Raw genomic sequence first — 21,628 nt, forward strand, 5'->3', positions numbered from 1 at the left:
TGGCCTACTGTTCCCCTCAACAGTGTATTTCAGTCAGTCTGCCTGTTCTGTTCCCCACTCTGTCTCTGGTGTATCCTCTCACCCTCCCACACCTCTGGCCTGTACCCCAGCCCTTGTATAAAAATAAAGAAAAAATAAAGAAAACAAAACAAAAAAGTAGAAACCTTCCAATATATAGCTCTTTTCAGTTGCATATAGAAATTCACGTTTTTATTTCCTTGTAACTAAGTACTTCATTCTGAACTGGAGGAGTGGGCATTCCAGGAAATGGAGACCATTGTTAATAATTCCAGAGTACAGATTTGTTTTCTAGTGAGGCACAGACTTCATAGTCAGAGCAATGGAGTGTTAGAAAGGCAAAAGCAAAGGAAAAACCTTGATCAATTTTGCCTGTGTCCACAAATGCATACCAAAATATAGGTACACACACACACACAGAAACACTTTCTACCTTGGAACCTGTGTTATCGAAAGTCATTCAGAAATGGTGAGGGGGGAATTCCGAGGGCAAGCAGTTATTACCTGACCAACAATGCATTTTTATTTCTACCTGAACTCTGTGGTAATGAGCTGAGAAAAAAATACCCTAAGACACCAGGATTCCAGCAAGCCCTAAATCATCATCTATCTCAGAAACAGTTCCCCTCCAATCACAGGAAGCACAGGCACAAAGCCTGAAGCTCTGCAATAATGTCCGTAACTGCAAAAGTTAGGCTTACCAGGGCAAACACTTATTGACACCATTGTTAAATCCCATAAATGTACTCTGACTCTTTCAATGAAGCAGCAGCTGAGTAAAAAGAGCTCAAATTCAAAATTTCCATGAAATAGAATTACTGCAGGTAAATGAAAAACTTAAGAACCTCGGGCTATACAGAACCATTTATTTCATATTTAGCTAAAGTTCAAAGACCATGTAATATTTAATCAAGTCCTATTTCTTAAAACAAAACTAGAGTAACCCTGTTGAAAGAAAACCAATACATATTCTTAGCATGAAAGAATAGGATACTGTGCATAGGAAGATGAAAAGGTTAACAGTTTCCAATAAAACATCCCAAGTTATTCAATCCTTGAAGGTAAGAGTCCAGTCAAACAGGATTGGCCCAAAGCAGGCCACTGAAGCCCAAAGCTTGCCACCAGTCTAAGGCACCTTCTGGCAAGGAACCACAGAAAATAGGCATCAGGTGGCAAGCAAGTCTGGAAGAAAAACTGCAAAATAAGGTACAAATCAAGGTAATGGCTGCCATTGCCAACCTCCACCCACCATCCCTCTCCCAAGTGTCTCTCCATGTCTCAGATTCCACGGGCCCTTCTGTGTCCCCCAAGTCCACGGTGCAAGTCCAAAGCTGAGAAGCGAGCAGGCCTCCTTCTTCATGTGTCTCTGCTCCACAAGCTTCCTCCAGTCTCCCCTCTGGGGATCTCCTCCCAGTTGTCTTCAGCTTCTCCTCCCCACTAGCTCTGCCCTTTAATAGGCGAGGCAGGGCACACAAAACCTCCATTTTTACAAAGATCACATTATGTAGCAATTTCATTTCTCACAATGTGGGGCAGTTGTGGTTTTTTTGACTAGTATTAGCTTAAGAAAAATCAAGAAGCAAGTATAAACCAGAGACACACTGGGGAGGGGGGGGAGTGGAGGAAGTAGGATCAAAACAAGGGGGGTGGGAATTGTATGGGGACTATAACCAAGATGAAAATGCACACATTGTGCAAAAATGACAAATGATGTAAAAAATGTATATAATAAAAAAAAATAAAAATGAAGAAAATTTATACAATATTTAATTATTTATTCCAGGTTAAACTGCTGGTATGTGCAGTGACAAGACTTGAATTTACATACCCTGAGGGCCTTCCTGGTGGCGCAGGCTGTTGAGTGCCGCACTGTAAAGCTGTCCGCAAACCCTGCAGCGCTGGTTCAATTGCGGCCAGGGGGTGAGAATCCCACATGGCGCAGCAGACCTCTCCTGACTCGCCCGCTGCTCCCCTCAGCAGTGTATTTCAGTCAGCCTGCCTGTTCTGTTCCCCAGTCTGTCTCTGGTGAATCCTCTCACCCTCCCATGCATTTGGCCTATACCCCGGTTCATGTATAAATAAATAAATCTTTAAAAAAAATAGAAAAAAAAAACACTCTGGACACCACTTCCTCTCTTAGCACCTATCGTTTATGATATTTACTACTTAACACCTTCATTTTCTCAGTCAGTGGCAGAGAAAATGAGATCGCAAACACTTGACAGAGGGCAGGAGGCCTGATGTTTCCTCAGGAGAATAGAAATGATAAATTAAGAGCCTCTCTTAATGTGCATGATATTTAGAAAAAATCTGACACAAGGCAAGTGATACACCCTGTTGATTAATAAAGGATGTCAAAATGCAAAAGAAAGGAGGCAGCAAGGAAAAGGTGGCAGAATGTTGGAAATAAGCTCAGCGCCTTAGATGCCCCCAAGGCAAAAGGCACTCCAGGGAAGTGCATGAGGATCAAGAAGCTCAAGGGCCTGGTTCACAAATAGTCATGGGGAATTCACAATTCAGAGGATTCAAATATGGAAGAATTCTCTTAGGAAAGCAACACTTGGAGTATTCATAGATGCGTGACCCATGGTTTGTGATGTTGTAAAAGGAGACAGTGCCCACCTCATAGTCAAGGAAAACCCCAACACGACTGGGAGGGACGGTCATGGAAAGAGACAAGATCTTGGGTTTCTTGGAGTGAGTGTCCTCATCATAAGCACGATACCTTGATCCATTCAATAACCCTATAGCCCATATGGAATACGCAGGCTGTAATCCACCATAAAAATCTGGTACAAAAGTGTGTTTATCAACTCTCGCGGCAAACTGCCGTGCGCGTGCTTGATAATGGTTTTCCCCACACACCCCCAGGATCCAGGAAATTTTTTTGGATACATCTACCTCCCAGTAATGCTTCCCATTTGTGAAAAGTGGTGATCCCACGACAGAATAATCATAATAGCAATTCACATGTCTAACTCCAAAGTTCTCAAACAAATATCTCACTTGTTTCTTATTTAGAGAAATTTCAACGTGGTGTTCACTGATGGTCCGATTCAAGGTGACATCAACTGCAGAAAATTAAAGGTTTGGGTGAGGGACAGGAAGTGTCCTTATACATGACATTGTGAGAAGAATCATGAGAATAACTTAGCAGGAAATGGAAAGAATTTTGATTTTAGGGAGAAATAAAACACTGCAGAATCAGTCTATGTATTAGAACGAGGCATAGTAGTTTTAAAATATGAGTTCTATTAGAAATCAAAAAATTCAGAGAGATGAAGTGAATAGAATAGAGATGTCTGATGACATGAAGATTTATCCTTACCCCAGTAGCATCGCACACTCGCCAGGTCTGAAATGATTAAAAACAAAATCTCAACTGGTAAATCTAAGCGAAGGACACAACACTGAACTCTATCTCCTCTCCAGATTAAGGGAAGTTCCTGGAACTATGGCAGGGAGTAAACTGGTAAATAAGGGTAGTGCTGACTCCTGGCCAATCCCCACTCAACAGGACATTTCCTCAACCACGGTCTCCAGTGCCCCCAGCATCACCGTCCACACCTAAAAGCTGCGTTTCTTCCTCACTTGGTCCCTGCCATTGCAACACCCCACAGTTGCCCAACCGGCTGACCCCGCCTCACCAGCAAGCCCTCGCAGTATCCCTCTGAGATCCGGAGCATGGCACAAACGTCTTGGTTGTTTGGGAAAAGTTTTTGGCTCCTTCAGAGTGAAATCCCAACACCTAGAATGAGAAACATAGATTCCCCACACCTCTAACATTGTCCTGTCGAAACTACTGACATCTTATCTCTTCACTCCAAGGAATACACTTGAACTCTTACCTGGAAACTATGAGAAAAAAAGAGTAAATGCTGACCTCAGAGTCAGAAAAAAATGGGCTGATGTCTACCTCTTTGTGACTCTGGGAAGGTCTTGACCTCTCAAGAGCAGATTCTTCCTTATAAAGTTAAATTAATATCTATCCCTCTACTTGCTAAAAACCATATGAATTATGTGTAATAACAGATTTGACAAAATAAACTTTATTACCTTAAAAAAAAGGAATGTGTAGAAAAGTCACTATATGCATTTGGGATCCAGAGAGAAAAACAGAAAGGAAGACTCCAGAACTTGGCTCCTGAGTGTCTGAGATACATCAAGTTTGGGAACACTCCCTGGAGACAACCAAGATTTCAAATTCTACTCCCCACTAGGGAGGCCCTCAGAATAACATTTAAGACTCAGGCAATTGAGAACAATTGCAAACACTTGGAATAGAATACATGATGATCTCCAGCCGAACAGTGGTCGGGATTTTATGTGTTTCAGAAAGAGGTCGATGCTGCCAGGCAGGCATGAATTTAAAGTAAGATGCAGCCTCTTGATACTTGGGGCCAGAGTGTGTGAGGAGATGAATCACTTTCTTACAGCAGGGCCCAAATATCCCACGAGATAGTCGATGAACTATAGATATAAAGGTACTGTTGCTAATTCTGGGTGCTTGGCAGAAAAAGATCTGGGCTTCCCCCTATAAAAGTCAAGCGCCTATGACATGCAAGAACCCTAGATATAAGCACACAGAGTGAATAAAATTTATGAGGTTACAGAGGTCTGAAAACTCAAAGGCTTGAGTTTTTTTTTGTTATTAATTTTTTTCTTATATTATTGTAGTTCCCTCGGTTCTCGATCCCTGTATCACTTGTGAATCGTCACCATATCCCCTTGTACTTTTCCCTCTCCTATTTTGACCTCCTTCCCTCATCCTCCTTTGTTGTATGCCTCAGATCCATGGTCAGCTTGCTAGTTTTGACTTTTTCTCCACCTTTCATTTGTTTTCTGTATATTCCACATATACAGAGACCATCGGTATTTATATTTTTTCTTCTGACTGATTTTGGCTAACATAATCCTTTTCCAGCTCCATCTATATTGCTGTAAATAGTAGTATGTTTGTCTGTTTTGATCATTGAATAATAGTCCATTGTATAAATATATCCCAACTTTTTGATCCATTCATCAATTTTGGGTTATCTGGGTTTTTTCCATCTCTTGGCTATGGTAAATAAACAGTGCTGCAATAAACATAGGAGTGCAATTTTCCTTTCAAATTAGTGTTTTTGTGTTCTTTGGGTAGATTCCTAGGAGTGGGATCACTGGATCACAAAAAGTTCAGTTTTTAGAGTTCTAAGGAAGCTCCACACAGCTTTCCATAGTGGCTGTACCAGTTTACCATTCCCCCAGCACTGTAATATTGTTCCTTTATCTCCACATCCTCTCCAGCATTTGTTGATTCCTTTTTTTTTTTTTTTGGTACGGGCATTCACCCTAGAGTGAGGTGGTATTTCATTGCAGTTTTGATTTGGATTTCCCTGGTAACTAGTGATGCTGCACATTTTTTCATATGCCTATTGACCATTTGTCAAATATTTTATCTTTAGGCTACTACTGACCCAAACTTGTCAGCTTCCTACCATCCCCATTCCTTTCCATAGTCTCTAGTCCATTCTCAACCCATTTTTTTATAAACAGAAATTTAAGAAAAAAGTATATACCCATGTTTCCCTGCCCACAATGAGGTTTCATTGTTAGTGAACACCAGATGACTCTAAAAAGCATTAAGTATCTCTCCACAGCACAAAAAGACCATCGCTGGCCTCCCACACATACCTTTGCATGATGTCAGTCACATCCTAGAAGAAAAAGAAAAAAAAATTTAATTAAAAAAAAATCATGTGTCAAGAAGTAATAGGTTCTCCCCACATATAAGGCCTCATCACATTTCCTTGGCCCCGTGATAAGGTGAGTTAGAGTTGGTCCCACTGTCAGGGACAAATGCAAAGACAAGACCTAGGCCAGACATTCCAGAACTCATGTGATGCTGTCAGGTTTCCCAAGAGGTAGAAACAGTTTGGACTCTTGTGGAAGTCAAGTATGTACCTGGAGATGAGACATACTTGTAAGGAAGAGTAGAAACCCATGATTTTATTTCCTAAATGCAGACTCCCTCTAAGATGACTGAATAATTAATGGGTCTTTCATGTATTCAGCAGAAATGGAATGTGTATGCAACTATTTGTCAAGCATTATGCCAGGCTTAGGAAATTTTAAAAATTATAATATTCTTCAAGAAGTTTGCATGACCTTTTATGAGGTGCACACAGACACAAAAATGTAGGTGCTTTTCCTGTCTAAACTCTCTCTACAAGTGACTTCATCCATTCCCTTAAATTCTACTCACACATATGTGCTGTCGATTTACTATTTGTACTCAGAATGTCTCATCTGTAACTTCACCAAGCTGTTAAATTAGTGCAAGTTAAGAATAAAAAAAAAAGCACACACACACACACACACACACACACACTCACTCCATGGGTAAATGGAAAAAAAATTGCAAAAAAGTTGAAAATAAATTGGATTGAATGAAAGTAAAAATGAAACAATACTAATATATGGAATACAGTTAAAGCAATACATTTATATTATTAAACACTAAACCAGAAAAGATGTTTTCTAAATTTCCATTTTAAGAAACTAGAAAAACAGTAAGCTAACCACATACAACACACACAAAATAATTATGTAGAAAACAGAAACAAATGATTGAACATGAAAGAAATCAATGAAATATAAAAGTTTGTTCTATAAAAATGTCAATAAAGTCGACTAGACATAAAGTAAGAAAAAAGGGAAAAATCAAATCACCACAATTAAAAATAAAACAGGGCAGAAGAGAGCCCAGCACTCTATAAAGATTTTTTTTTATCATGGGGACCGCAGAGAATTTCAATCTGCAAGTTCTCTTTTTCCCTCCTTCTTTCCTTTTCATATTATTCTTAAAAATCCATATTTTTTTAACAATACAGGATCTCTCTCTCCTCATTTTGGTCACCATAGTTTTCCAACCACCAAAGTGCCCACAGCCTTCCACTCTGCCCACATGGGGATACCTCCCCACCATTCTCTACACTGACGTCCAACCCCAAACACCACCCACCACCACAGACACACAGGCTCTCGGAACAACTGCAGTGACTTTCTGAAGGAACACAGCCAAAGCACCTAGGAGAGCTTCAGAGTCCTGTATCTCATGGGCCACCAAGACAGAATCCAGGAGAGAAACTGGGCCTTGGCATACACTTTAAAAATGCAGGAGGTGCACTGCTCGTGGGAGTGCAAATTGGTCCAAACACTATGGAAAGCTTGTGGAGATTCCTCAACCTACTAAAGATAGAGCTTCCATATGATCCAGCAATTCCACTCCTAGGTATTTACCCAAAGGACACAGAAACATCAATTCCAAAGAACACCTGCACCCCTATGTTTATAGCAGCACTATTTACAATAGCTAAGCTTTGGAAACAACCCAAATGTCCAAAAATAGATGACTGGATCAAGAAGATGTGGTACATATACACCATGGAATATTACTCAGCATTCAAAAAAGATAAACACATGCAATTCGCAGTAACATGGGTGGCGCTGGAAGGGATCATGCTCAGCAAAATAAGCCAGAAAGAAAAAGAAAAATACCGGATGGTCTCACTCATAGCAGGAATCTAGAAAACTTAAATAAGGGACCAGGAAAAATAATCACTATAAGAAAAAAATCAAAATCAACAAACAACTATGAACCAGAGACACTCTTTGGGGTGTGGGGGAAGGAGGGATTGGGGTCAAGATGGGGGTTGCAATTGTATGGGGAATATAAAAATAAAATAAAATAAAATAAATATTATCAATTTAAAAAAAATACAGGAGGGCTGCCAGTCCTGCTTCTGGAGGGCCTAATGGTATTTTTTTGGGGGGAGGGGGTCCCACTTCAGATTCCTACTTTTGTTACTTCTGCAACTTTTGCTGTTTAGGGGACTTTTAGTTCCTCCCTCCTACACCTGCTGTTCTCTTTTGCCTTCCAGCACTTTGGCAAACCAATTAAAATCTTTTCAACACACCATTTGGGTTGCTTTGCCTTTATGGACCAGGTAACAAGAACCCCTAGAATAGACAACATGGGTTATTCCTCTTTTGAGTTATTTGGAGTCCCTGTGAAGGCCCTTGGTTTTGCTTAGTATCAAGGGGACATTTCAGTGAATATTGTAAGACTTGAAGGGATGATAAAGAATTATTATGAGTATCTTTGCATCTACAAAGCACATAACTTAGACAAATTCCTATAAAGACACACATTGCCAAAAATGGACACAAAAATTATTTAAAAAATTAAAACAAGTAAATTATATATATTTAGTTATATACACATATAATTATATATACACATATATGTAACCTTTCACACAAAAGGGCCAGAATAAAACATCATTTGTGGATTCTATTGAATAATTACAAATAAATACCAGGTCTTCAACAATTCTCAGAGAAAAGAAAAACAAGGGGTAAATCTCTACTCAACATATAAGGAGGAAAAATGCATGTTAAGACTCAATAATATTGTTCATCTGGACTAAGCTGGATCACTTCACTTAACTAATAAATGCATAACACTAGCACACAATAACAGGGATATCAAATACACCTGAATAAAATGCATCTTCATTCCAAGCTCACACAATTGCATTGTACTTGACACATTAATAAAAATGAGGTTTTCCCCTTGTTATTTATGCATTCACGTATTCCTATAAATGCAGGAAGCACACTGCAGAGCAGAAGAACCTTAGGGTCACACCAGAAAGAGCACAGCAATACAGAAGGGGAGGGAAATCTGCCCCCATGGTTCTCATGTCTCAGATGTTGGGGCTTCTTTTGAGATCTTACTGTAACAGGGTGGTCCCCAGGAAAGGGGGAGGTTCCAAGTTCCCTGCCCCACCCAAAGGAGGGTGGAGCTAAAGAGAAGAGAAGGAAGGAAGCAGGATGGAGCCGCAAGGAGCCCTGGAGGAGGCACATGGCGCAGAGAGACACGTGAAGAAACTGCGCTTGCCTTTTGGTCGTGGACTGGGTGACAGAGATGAGGGTGAGAGAGCCATGGGGAGGAGACAGACAGTGGCAGCTTTTCCCTTGATTTTGGTTTTGTTCTTTTCCTTCCAGACTTGTCTGGTGGTTTGATCTTTTTCTGTGGGTCCCCACTGAAAGGTGCTTTGGACTTGTGCCAGGCTTTGGGGCCTTACTCTGGGCCAATCCTGTTTGGGTGGGCTTTTACCCACAAGGGGATAGTAACTGTGGGTGCTTGATTTGAAAACTATATTCTTTGTCTTTTCTGTATTGTGTTGCGAGTCCACTGCAGCATTCTGGCTGTCAGTGGTTCCTGAAGGATGGGAAGGCGTTGGCGCAATTATAGAGAATGATAAGGAAGGGGGAATGAGGAGATGCAGACACTAGGTCAGGGTGCAGTCACTGTCCTACTGAGTCTCAGCAGCCCTTTATTTATACATTTCAAGCAAACTGGGAGAGTGCCTAAGCATATGCATTAGGGAAGATAACAGTCACATCTTTTCCCAGAGCAGCAAGGGTTGATTTACGCTTTTGCAGAGGCTGTGACATTTATTATTTTTTTATTTAAAGGAGGCACATTAGCTAAACCAAAACTTTCTCAGAATAGTCATTTATCTTAAACAACCAGTCATTTTATTACTAGCAAAAGGCTTAAGTGGCTGCACTAACATTTCTATGTTTACTATAGTGAAGGGATTAACTAAGGGCTAGGAGAAACAAAGGGCAGGAAGTTACCTGGGGAAGGGAGACAAAGGGATTTTTTTCTAACTAATCTATAAAGTTTAGACTAACATATAACTAATTGATTAGAGCAAAAAACAGAAGTCTTTTTTATATAGAAGTCATCATCTATAGTATATTGTTTTAATATTGATTGGATATTAAGGAACCAAGGGCCTGGAGGGCGTTAATGCCAGGCCAGCCGCCCTGACTCTTCCCTAGCCCCCAGCTCTCAATTAAGGGAGGAATTCTCCTAATCTAAACAAAGAGTTTTCTACCTATTACTCTTCTACTTATCTAGTCAGCCTAGTTTCAGAATCTAACTTTAAGATTAAGGGAAAATTCCTAACTTTGTAAGAGTGCTTATTGCTGTTTGTGGTTGTAAGGAATTACAAATATTTTATCAGAGGCAAGGCCAAAGATGGTTATAGCTAGCTTAACCAGTCACAAAATTGCTGTTGATTTATTCTTGAATGTATACTCTATCAGCTACCAGACCAATTCTACATCCATGGGAATTAGCCCTGAATAAACAGGAATAATTTAGTAGGAGTCGACTATGGCGTCTTCTGGCTTATCAGGAGTTTTCTTATACTTGGAGCCTGGCTCACCTCTGCCACTCAACTGTTATTTTTAATTTTAAAGTAAAATCATTTCCTTCTGCAATTAGTCCTTGCCTCAAAAGCCCACATATCCATACTAAAAGACTTGGCCAAGGGATGTTTACAGCCTTTTGTTCCCATAAGTTTTTTCACTTGTTAATGTAAGGCCAAATGTTGAATTGCTGCCTTTTGGCAGAGAACTACTAATTTTATAAAAAATGTAATATTTGCATCATGCAGTGCCATTTGTCATCAAATTGGTTATTCAGTGATTGATCAGTATTTTGCAGTTTTACTTTTAAATGCGTATTTTAGCAATGGTAGAAACTAGCCATTAATAAATGAGGAGAATCTTGGAGTCAGCTAACGAGATTTCCTGATTTTTCAGAAATCTGCCCCATGCCCGGACTTTTGTCAGATGACATGAGTAGCATGGATCCCCATAGTATTGTTTCCTAATTGTATTAAAGTTCCTTTTCATTAGTCTCATATGTTTTGTGTTGATGCGGGGATGGCAGAACCTATTTAGAGCAGGCAGGTTCGCGGGGTCTGGGCTGCCCCTCTCCCTGTCCTGTAACATTACCTGCAGCATGTCTATGTCTGACACTTCCAATCGATGCTCCAGATCTGAGATGAGAACTGATATCAACTGGCTCTGCTGAACGAGCTCACTCTCATCCTCTGCCAGTTTATGGAGAATGACTTCTTCCTCCTTATTCAGTTTTTGCAGCTCCTTCTGCTCTGCCGAGTCCACGAGACCTCTCAGTTCTGCAAAATCGGCCTGGACACCTTGTCTCTCACTTTGTATATGAGTCTTAGGAAGAAGAAAGAGAGAGAGGTGGTACTCAACCCATCAGGCAGAGACTCGGAACCAGAACCAGCACCACTGTAAATGGAAAATTCTCACAGCAAAGTGAGACAGAGCAAGAGAACAATTCTTAAAGATGCTCTTCACCTACTACTTCCCCTCTATTATATTCCAAAATAATGACCAAGTTTGCAGCACTGAGTCCAACCCTGAGCCAAACAGAGCAACTGGGTAGGTCTCCATGTTCACACAGCTGGACTACTCCTGACCGCACCACTCACCCTCTGCCCAAGTGGCACACTGGCCCAGAACCAGGAGCCATGGCCAAATGGCATCCCCCAGAAGAGTCAAAGACTCAAATGCATGATGGGTTGGAACAGAGAATGCACTGCCGTCCTGGCCAGTGTCCTCCACATGAACCTTCCCTCCAAAGACCCATTCATCTGTGCCAGGTTCACTTTTCAATCCCCTCCTCCATCAGGGAAATGAAGAGAAGGATAATCAAATAACTGTGGGATTGTTAATGATCCGATAACAAAAGGGTAGGAAGTTCCTCCTGTTATCACCCAAATTCTACCAGATTTCTGTCTAAATTCCTCAGAAAGAGCCTCCTCCTACCTTCCAGGAAATTCTCCTTTCTGTGACTTGAGCTTCCAAATGTCCAGCTTTCTGCAGCTTCTCCCTCATCTGCTCCAGGGTTCTCTGGAGCTTCTCCTGTGAGAGGGGAATTAAGCCAGGGTCAAGCAATGGGCTTTCTCAACATCTGAATACAGGTCATGGAGGAAGTAATCAGATGATCTCTAAACATAAGAGTCACAGAAACTGAAAATATCAATGAGGACCTACAACTTAGAAGAAAATCTGAAGTGTGAACGTATTAAATCAGGCAGAAGTTTGAGAGAAGTCACCATCCCTTCCTCAAACAGGATGATTCTATTTGTCCTAGAAGAGAAATTTGATCCTGCAGCAAACAAACAAATCTCAATCTACCTAGTCTCTTGGTTACACTTCATATGGAAAGGGAATGGTGGATTTTCATGGCACTAGCACCACCCCCCATTTAACACATGGTTCGAAACATCTACTTCTGACTCTAATTTAGTCTCTTTTAATCAGGCTGGAGGCACAGAAATGTCCACCACCTTGGGAGGTGAGCCTGTAACAGGGTGGTCCCCAGGAAAGGGGGAGGTTCCCTGCCCCACCCAAGGGAGGTGGAGCTGAGCAGGAAGAGAAGAAGCTGCAGAAGAGACTGAGGAAGGAAGCAGGATGGAGCCAGGAGACCTGGAGGAGGCGCATGGAGCCTAGAGACTCGTGAAGAAACTGCGCTTGTCTTTTGGTCGTGGACTGGGTGACACAGATGTGGGTGAGACCCGTGGGGAGGTGACAATGGCAGCTTTTATCTTGATGTTGATTTTGCTCTTCTCCTTCTGGGCTTGTCTGGTAGTTTCTGACCCTTTTCTGTGGGTCCCCACTGGAAGATGCTTTAGACTTGTGGCAGGCTTTGGGGCCTTGTTCTGGGCCGATCCCATATGGATGGACTTTTACCCACGAGGGGACGGGTAACTTTGGGTGCTTCATTTAGAAACTAGACTCTTTGCCTTTCCTGTATTGTTTCCTAGTTTTATTAAAGTTCCTTCCCATTAAAGTCGCATATGTTTTGTGTTGATGCGGCGGATGGCAGAACCCATTTAGAATAGGCAGGTTTGCGGGGTTTGGGCTGCCCCCTCCCTGTCCTATAATAAGCCTAGTGTTTCTCTTCCCCCAAAATGTTTAGATAGCCTTTTTTCAAGCAGAAAAAATCAATTTGTGTCCTCTTATTAGGTAGAACTAAGGTAAATCAAATTTTTGTGAGTCTCATGAGGAAGCGTTATCTTAAAGAGATGACCTAGACTTAGCAACATCTCTAGAAATACTTTTATTTATGTACTTATGCACAGAAGAACTGGGGTGTAGGCCAGAGGTGAAGGGGGTGAGAGCATTCACCAGAAACAGTGGGGAGCAGAACAGGAGAATTGGCTGAAATACACTGCTGAGGGGGGCAGTGGGCGAGACAGAAGTCTGCTGTGCCATGTGTGGGTCAGCTCCCTGGCCCATGATCGAACTCAGACCATTGTGATGATAGGGCTGAGAAGAAACCCCTACGCCATCAGTGCGGCATGCCAGAAAAAAACTTTTTACGGGAAAGGGTCGCCCCTGGTGGCACAGCAGTTGAGCGCTGGGCTGCAAAGCTGTCGCAGCCTCTGCAGCGCTGGTTCGTTCCCTGGCCACCAATGAGGGTCCCACATGGCATGCAGACCTCTCCTGATGCCCGCCTCTCCCCTCAGCCATTTACATCAGTCTGTCTGCCTGCTCTGCTTCCCGCTCTGGCTCTGGTGAATTCTCTCACCCTCCCACGCTTCTGACTGTACCCAGTGCTTGCATAAACAAACAAACAAATAAATACTGTATAAATTTAAAAAAAAAAAAACTTTTTACGGAAAAACCTATCTCAAGGCAAGGCAAATATCGAAAGGCAAGGTTGTATCACATGAAATTGTCCCCTCCTGGTCCCAGAGACCCCCTCTTCCCTCGACACCCAAGGCTCCTAACCCATCCTTAACAGAGGTTATAAATACTGGATCTGGGCCTCCCCCGTGGCACAGGGGTTAAAGTCTCAGGGTTATCAAGTCATCCCCAGCCACTGTGGCATTGTTATAGGACAGGGAGAGGGGCAGCCCAAGCCCACAAACCTGCCTATTCTAAATGGGTTCTGCCATCCGCCGCATCAACACAAAACATAGGAGACTTTAATGGGAAGGAACTTTAATAAAACTAGGAAACAACACAGGTAAGGCAAAGAGTCTAGTTTCTAAATGAAGCACCCAAAGTTACCCCGTCCCTCGTGGGTAAAAGTCCATCCATATGGGATTGGCCCAGAGCAAGGCCCCAAGGCCTGCCACAAGTCTAAAGCATCTTCCAGTGGAGACCCACAGAAAAGGGTCACAAACAACTGGACAAGCCCGGAAGGAAAAGAGCAAAATCAACATCAAGATAAAAGCTGCCATTGTCACCTCCCCATGGGTCTCACCCACATCTGTGTCACCCCGTCCACGACCAAAAGACAAGCGCAGTTTCTTCACGTGTCTCTAGGCTCATGTGCCTCCTCCAGGTCTCCTGGCTCCATCCTGCTTCCTTCCTCAGTCTCTTCTGCCGCTTCTCCTCTTCCTGCTCAGCTCCACCCTCCCTTGGGTGGGCAGGGAACCTCCCCCTTTCCTGGGGACCACCCTGTTACAGCATGAGTTCACCCCTGCCAGGGAGATGATCCACATGGTGCAGCAGACCTCTCCTGTCTCACCCGCTGCTCTCCTCAGCAGTGTATTTCGGTTAATCTGCTTGTTCTGTTCCCCACTCTGTCTCTGGAGAATCTTCTCACCCCCGCAACACCTCTGGTCTGTACCCCAGTTCTTGAATGCATAAATAAATAAATCTTTAAAAATAAATAAACACTGGATCTATTCCATTTTATTTCAGTATTTACAGTCATGTAAAATCTCCATGTGTACGTTATTAAATGTGGTCTTTTTCTCCTAATCTGTCTGACATTAATCTCCTTTCTCATCCAATTCCAGAACTTAGAGGAGTGAGGAAATCTTCCCCTGTATCAACACCACAGGAAGAAAGGAGATCACATACCTCTGAGCTACGGTGACCAGGCAACCAGGAGGAGATTTCCCATCAACTATATATTCTGCTGTTTTAACTGTATTCTGCTCTCCTACCTGGTACTCCTGGACAATCTCCTCAATGAGGAAGGTCTGGTGACCACGGTGCTCCTGAGACCGCTCACAAAGCCAGCAAATGACTTGCCCATCCTGCTTACAGAAGAGCAGGAGTTTCTCTCCATGGCGCACACAGAGCTCTTTCTTCTGCTCCCCCTCTGGGCTCATCTTGACTCCTCTGAGCTGCTCCACTATGTTGGCCAGATGCCGATTAGGTCGCAGGTGCCCAGGCTCGTAACTGATTCTGCACACGGGGCAGCTGCTCTTCTCTTCCTGGGTTGCCGTGGACTCCTTGTTGTTTGTAGTGATGCAGGCTCGGCAGAAGCTGTGGCCACAGTCTAGGCTTAGGGGCTCTTTCAAGAGGTCCAGGCAGATGGGGCAGGTCACCTCCTCCTGGATGCTCACTAAGATGTTTGATGCCATAGCTGTTGCCCCTGCTGCTCACTATCCTGGCTTGTGTCTCTTGCTCACAGATCCCTGTATATTTGAGAAGGTTGTATTGGAACATGAGAAAGCCAGGATACAATTCTAATTGTATAGAAAACAAGGATAGATAAGATAAAATATTTAAGGAAAAAAAAGGGGAAGATCTCCCTTGTGATGCCAGCACAGCACTATGAAGCTATCTGCAGCCACTGCAGCAGAGTTTCATCTCCGGTCCAGGCAGCTACTCACATAGTGCAGACCTCTCCCGTCTCACCCACTGGTCCCCCTCAGCAGTGTATTTCATGAGATCCTCCTGTTCTGTTCCTCAGTCTGTCTTTGGTGAATGCTCTCACCCCTCACCTCTGGTTTGTAGCCCAAAATTCTTGTATGCATGTATAAATAAATCTTTAAAAAAAAAAAAAAAAGGAAGAAGACAAGGAAATGCAGTTCCTGGACTCATGAAACTTGATCCTCATCTCCATGAGGAAAGAATCACCTTGAAGACCAGAGTTAGGCAGAAAAGGAAGACATTTATTTTCTAGTTGAATCAGTCATCTGTGGAGTCCGGGAGCCAGCCACCCTTGGCTGAATATCTGGTTTTATGGAATGTGCAGATGGCATTACCCTGGGCCCACAAAGATATTGCTTTATGGTGTGGTGCCATTATTAAAGTTAAAAATTAGGCCCTCCCCCCTCATTCAACAGGCAAATTGGGGAGGCTTGACTGGATAAGGCTGTGGGTGGGCTGGCCCCGGGAACTGGGCTGTTAAGCTGAGGATCCAGATGCAGAGTCAGGACACACCCAAGACTAGTCACCCAACCAATCAATGGTGCCTAGAGTAGAAACAGCCTCAGGCCCTCATCTGGCCCCCTGGTCCTCTCTAGGGGGAAAGGATGTCCTGTACTAATCCCATACAGGTTTTGTGGACCCCACCCCCACTCCAGACCAAAGCCATCAAGACATTGGGAAAGACAAATCCCGTCACCACCAAAGGGAAGGTGGCTGGGACCCCAGAGTGGAGTTAAGCAGCCAGGTTGGGTATAAAAACCAGAAACGTGGGCCTTGGGGCGCTCGCTGTAGCTCGCCTCCTGGCTTCATGGCTCCTGGCTTGCGGCCAGCTCTCAGAGTGCCCTTTGGGATTCCAGATCAGCGGATCGGGTAGGACGCATTTAAAACTTTGTCTCCCACTTTTCTCCCTGAGCTGTACATTTCCTCATTTCCCCTTCCCTTGTGAATAAACCTTTATTAACCTTTCACGTGTGCCTGCAGTAGAACATTGATAAGTCCTTTTAAGCGCCGGGTGAGGACCCACAGTCAGGCACCCCGTTTTATATCGGGGTTGCTCCACAACACTCTCAGTTGTGTTTTCAATAAATTCTCCTTTTCTGCTCTCTAGTCTGTCTCTGGTGAAGTCTTTCATCCCCCCCAGACTCTGACCCACTGTAGGGTAAAGAAAATGTCAGGCTTTTCTGCCCTTCCGCCATCAGGATAGATGATGGATCCTTGTCCTGAATGCATGCCTGATGGTGGGCACCTGGAATAGGGTGTGGGCATAGGTAGATGGGATTCAGCTGAGCTAAGACTGTGCTTTTAAGGCGGCGTCACGGGGGGACGCCAGCAGCATCAGCACCAGCAGCAGCAGCAGCCGCAGCCGAAGCCGAGAAGCAGCAGAACGAACGCTAGAGAGCCCAGATAGAGTGAGGACTTGCTGGGGGCTGGGAGGCCTGCCAGCCTCCCAGCCCCCCAGCCAGCACCCCTGCCTGCCATATGCCTGGTGAACCCCAAATAAAAAACCTGCAAAAACTACTGAGGACTCTGACTCCTCCTATACCCGGTCTGCATGGGATCAGAAAACCTGCACTGTGTCCAGTCCTGCCTTTACAATTGGCGTAAGTCGGCAGGATCCATGCAGACGGGTACTGGAGCCCTCCGAAGACCTGGAGGGACTAAGGAGAACAGACTGTTTGCCTGTGATGACGCTGGAGGCGCCATGGCGGCACAGAAGGTGGATACGGTCTGGAGCTGTGGGACGAGACCTCGCATGGAGGAGACGCCCGAAAGAACCAGCCAACGACACCGGAAAGGACCAGCCAACGACACCTGATAGGACCAGCCAACGACACCGGATAGGACCAGCCAATGACACCAGAAAGGACCAGCCAATGACCCCTGAGGCAGCAGGCCATTGCTGAAGCAGGGAGAGGCCAATGGACTTGAACTGATGGACTGATGGACTAGGACTGACAATACCTCCAGAAGGCGGAGGACCTTGCAGGTTGATATGTTTTGGGACCCTGGGGTGGAACAGTTTTGTTTGTAAACCCCAGGAGATGGGAATCTGGGGGTGGCCAGTGGGCCTAGATGGCCAAAAGCAGCCTGTTATGCCCAGCAGCCAGGTGGAGGAGAAAAGCCAACTGAGAAGGCAAAAGCTGGTACTGATGCTAAGTTGAGAAGCCCTAAGCGGCTGTTAAGCAGCCTGGGTATGCTGAAGCCCTGTGAGTCTCGTAAAATCACCTGTGGGTGATGCCCTGCTCATTCTTGAGTGAGGGTGAGGAGCTGAGGAACCTGTCCTTGGGGGACGGGTGGGGAATGTGGCTTCTTGGGGTGGAGCCCAAGCCGAATGCAGAGTTGGATCCCGACCCATGTGCTTGTGCAGTGGGTTGGCCTGAGTGCAGGAGTCTGTGAGTCGCATGGGTGGCCATGAAGGCTGAGTGTTGGAGCGACTACAGACAGAAACCCTGAGGGTTGGCAATTACCCCCAACAGAATAAAATTGCCAATCCCAGAGCTAGTGCATCCTGGGGGTGGATGCTGTGTGTGCCTTGTAGCCGAGACTACAGCCAGAGAAGGCCAGGAAGCCTGACGGCTCCTGGTGTGTTATAGTAGATGCCGTGAGTGATTCCCTTCCCTCGTATGAGCAGTGCCTTCGGCAGCAGATTTGGTGGCTCATCTGCTGGTACCAATAATTGTCTTTTGCTCTAGGTTGGTGCCCTGCCTGGACTTATTTGTGTTCTGTTGTATTTTGTTATATTGTATTTTGTTATATTTGATGTATTTGCTTTTGTGGCCATGGCTGCATTGTTTGTTTGCTTAGAAAATTGTATATACTGTATTGTATAGACTGTATGGCAGAAAACCCTGAGGGGGTGGACTGTAGGGTAAAGAAAATGTCAGGCTTTTCTGCCCTTCCGCCATCAGGATAGATGATGGATCCTTGTCCTGAATGCATGCCTGATGGCGGGCACCTGGAATAGGGTGTGGGCATAGGTAGATGGGATTCAGCTGAGCTAAGACTGTGCTTTAAAGGCGGCGTCACGGGGGGACGCCAGCAGCACCAGCACCAGCAGCAGCAGCCGCAGCCGAAGCCGAGAAGCAGCAGAACGAACGCTAGAGAGCCCAGATAGAGTGAGGACTTGCTGGGGCTGGGAGGCCTGCCAGCCTCCCAGCCCCCCAGCCAGCACCCCTGCCTGCCATATGCCTGGTGAACCCCAAATAAAAACCTGCAAAACTACTGAGGACTCTGACCCCTCCTTTACCCGATCTGCATGGGATCAGAAAACCTGCCTTGTGCCCTGTCCTGCCCCTTACACCCACTCCCCAACTCTTCTCTGCAACACGTGGATCAGTTGATGAGCCTCATAAAGCAGGATCCTTGATGCTCTCAACTAGGGAGTGTGGCTTATGGTTGCTGCTGCCTGCCCTCTTCTAGTGTGACCACAATATGTATGTTCCTCGCTTGAAACCAGTTACTGTCTTTTCAGGATTCTCTCATTGACCTCCCTTGCAAAGTTGCAAAGCAGCAGAGGCCGCTCCTCCCAAGGCTGGGGCCTGTGACTAGGCAGCTTCTCTCAGCAAACCTGTCCCTTTCGGGGCAGCCCTTTCTGCCCGCTTGTGTCTATGTGATGTCGTTTCTGGAGTCAGTGGGTTTGGAGTGCGGGGTCACTGGGTTCACTCTGGGAGAGGTTTCACCAGAGCTCCCGTTTCAGCAGCACCAGAGGGTTTCCCAGGCAAGATTCTCCATGGCACAGACACATTGGTTATATTTAAAGGGCAGGTTTATTAGGGAAAGGGTCAGAAGAATAAAGGACACTTGTACAGACACAAGCGGCACGAAGAGCTGCCCGAAAGAATCAGGTTTGCAGAGAGAGGCCTGCATGGTCGCAGGCGGGCAGCCTTGTGGAGAGTTGCCTCTGCTGAGGGAAGTCAGTGAAGAGAAGTCCAGGTATGGTGCAGGTCATGGGCAGGCAGGAGGCTGCTGCTCTGCAGGGGAGAGCTGGTGAAAAGAATCTCCTGTATAATCACAGGTGGGCAGAGGCCCTGAGCCTGTATAGAGACTGCACTGATACAGGCTTCTTCTGTTTGGGGGGGGCTCACTCCTTGGGAGGCTTCCCTATTTTGCTGATTTTGGACAACTCCGCAGAATTTGAAAGGGGCAGGAGATGGCACAATGGGCTCAATCTGCCTATCTTTACCCTTGGGCTGTGCTCTGGACACTCCCTACAGCAGCCTGAAACCTGCTTGGGTCTTACACTTTGTAATCCAGGCATTGGCAACTAAGGCTCTCAGATTCTAAAGCTGTGTCAATGGCAATGCTAATCCCTTCTACCCCACCTTGTGTGAGCAGGTTTCTGGTCTTGTGGCGCATCCTTGTTAGTTTATTTTTTTTATTCCTGTCCTCCATCACAAGCAAATGTCCTTTATTCTTCTCTCCCTTTTATAATAAACCTGCCCTTTTGGATATAACTGACGTTTCTGTCTTGGGGAGAAACTCACCAGTGCCGTGAAAGGGGAGCTCTGGTGAAGCTTTTCCCAGCGTCAACCCAAGGACCCCATTCTCAAACACAAGATCTCCAAAACTGACCTCACAAGTGTCCTTTATAATAAACCTGCCCTTTTGGATATAACTAAATGTCTTTTGTCTCATGGGGAGACTGCCCGAAAGCTGCTGAAAGGGGAGATCCACTGAAACTTTTCTCGGATTTTACTTAAGAACTGCTCTCTGAACCCCACATCTCTTTCATTAAAATAACATCAGATACAAGTGAGATGGATGAACAAGGTTAGTGATCTCTAAGGAACTAAAGCGATCAACCCGCGCCTGAAGCAGTGACTAGAAATGAGGTGCAGAACTTGCCAACCATCACGCATCAAGGTTCCCCAGCGCAGACAGTCCTCGTGAGGAAAATGTATAGAATCATGAAGAAATATGACACTCGTACACTGTAACATTAACCCCTAGGATTCAAACCCCTCTGCCTGCGTTCCTGTATTGGGTGGAAAAGGAGCTTTCTACTTCTAAAAAGTCAAGGATTCTCTCTGTCCGCAAAAGATGCAATTCAAAATAATAGAACAGGAAGGAGTTGTGGGTAGATTCGGCCTGGAGAAATGTCAGTCCCTCTGAAGTAAACAAAGCCTTCCTCCTTCAAACCCGCCATCTTTTCAGGCCACTGCTCCCCACATTGCCCTTCCCATAACGCAATCAGCAGGCAGCCTGCAAGCTGGGCCTTTGCCCCCTTTTCAGAGGCACCTTGGTCTTCCCATGAAAAGTCAGACTCACCAAAGCAGTTTTTCCTCTGAAGTTTTCAAACTCTTTGTTCCAGAAACTCTCAACAGACCTTCAGAGACCACGGAAATGTTGTGGCTCCCTGGGGAAGAGTGAAGACAGGCCAGACACAGATATGGTCAGGATGCACTTGGCCTGACTGCCACAGAGAAGAGTGGAGTGAAATGTAACTGAAACTCTAACAGGGCCGTCCCCAGGAAAAGGGGAGGCACCAACCAGATTTCCTGCCCCATCCAGGGAGGGTGGACTGAGCAGGGAGGAGAAACAGCTGGGGAGGGGGAGGGTAAATGGTTTTCAGGCTTTTCTGCCCTCCCACTATTAGGATTGCCCTGACCTGATGGGGCACCTGCAGTTGTTACATTGTTTGTTGTAAGCTGTCCTGTTTACTTCTGTGGGCCATGGGAGGAGTATTGAGACAGTCACCAAGAGAAGCAGAGGCAGTAGAGAGGCAGGAGAGAGAAGGGGAAAAAGAAAGCCAGAAGAAATAAAACAGTAAAAAAAAAAAAAAAAAATTACAAAACTCATACAAAAAAAAATTAATAATAATCCCAACAGAGAGCTGAAGAACTGGCTGATCTAAAGATAAAATTTTATAATTGTTCCATTTCCTTGAAAAATGTCATTGGGATTTTGAAACAAACATGCTTTTTTATTCTCAACTTCCTAGCAAAACATAACATTGTCAAAGATTTCTAAAGTTATCTTTATTAAAATGTGATTAGCTAGGCCTCCCCCTCCCAAAAAAAAAAATAAAGAAAGCAAGCCAGAAGAGAGAGAG

At 44.8% G+C, this 21,628-nt stretch overlaps 2 protein-coding genes across 2 annotated transcripts in view; both read right to left on the minus strand.

Moving 5' to 3' along the window:
- The window catches only part of LOC119255565 (tripartite motif-containing protein 5-like), a 110,746-nt gene that overhangs the window by 21,074 nt on the left and 68,044 nt on the right, over window positions 1-21,628 (minus strand). The gene's annotated exons all lie outside the window — the stretch shown is intronic.
- Window positions 845-21,079, minus strand: LOC129144616 (E3 ubiquitin-protein ligase TRIM34-like). Its single transcript, XM_037522808.2, has 8 exons — window positions 20,845-21,079; window positions 14,862-15,338; window positions 11,722-11,817; window positions 10,879-11,109; window positions 5,692-5,714; window positions 3,666-3,766; window positions 3,347-3,373; window positions 845-3,089 (listed from the first exon to the last, which is right to left on the minus strand). Exons 2-8 carry the CDS (start codon window positions 15,282-15,284, stop codon window positions 2,494-2,496), a joined length of 1,497 nt encoding a protein of 498 aa, XP_037378705.1. The 5' UTR covers window positions 15,285-15,338; window positions 20,845-21,079; the 3' UTR covers window positions 845-2,493.

The sequence above is a fragment of the Talpa occidentalis genome, unplaced genomic scaffold (genome assembly GCF_014898055.3).
Source record: "Talpa occidentalis isolate TD23 unplaced genomic scaffold, MPIMG_talOcc4v2.1 talOcc4.3, whole genome shotgun sequence".
NCBI classification, from domain to species: domain Eukaryota; kingdom Metazoa; phylum Chordata; class Mammalia; order Eulipotyphla; family Talpidae; genus Talpa; species Talpa occidentalis.

What these genes read in the sequence shown, in the direction of transcription:
- LOC129144616 (XM_037522808.2), bottom strand. Translation starts at nt 15,284, where the DNA reads ATGGCATCAAACATCTTAGTGAGCATCCAGGAGGAGGTGACCTGCCCC. An exon ending in AGATTGTCCAGGAGTACCAG is followed by an intron (nt 11,818 to 14,861) that starts GTAGGAGAGCAG and finishes CCCCTCTCACAG; the next exon opens with GAGAAGCTCCAGAGAACCCT. An exon ending in GAGTGTGCGATGCTACTGGG is followed by an intron (nt 3,090 to 3,346) that starts GTAAGGATAAAT and finishes AATTTTCTGCAG; the next exon opens with TTGATGTCACCTTGAATCGG.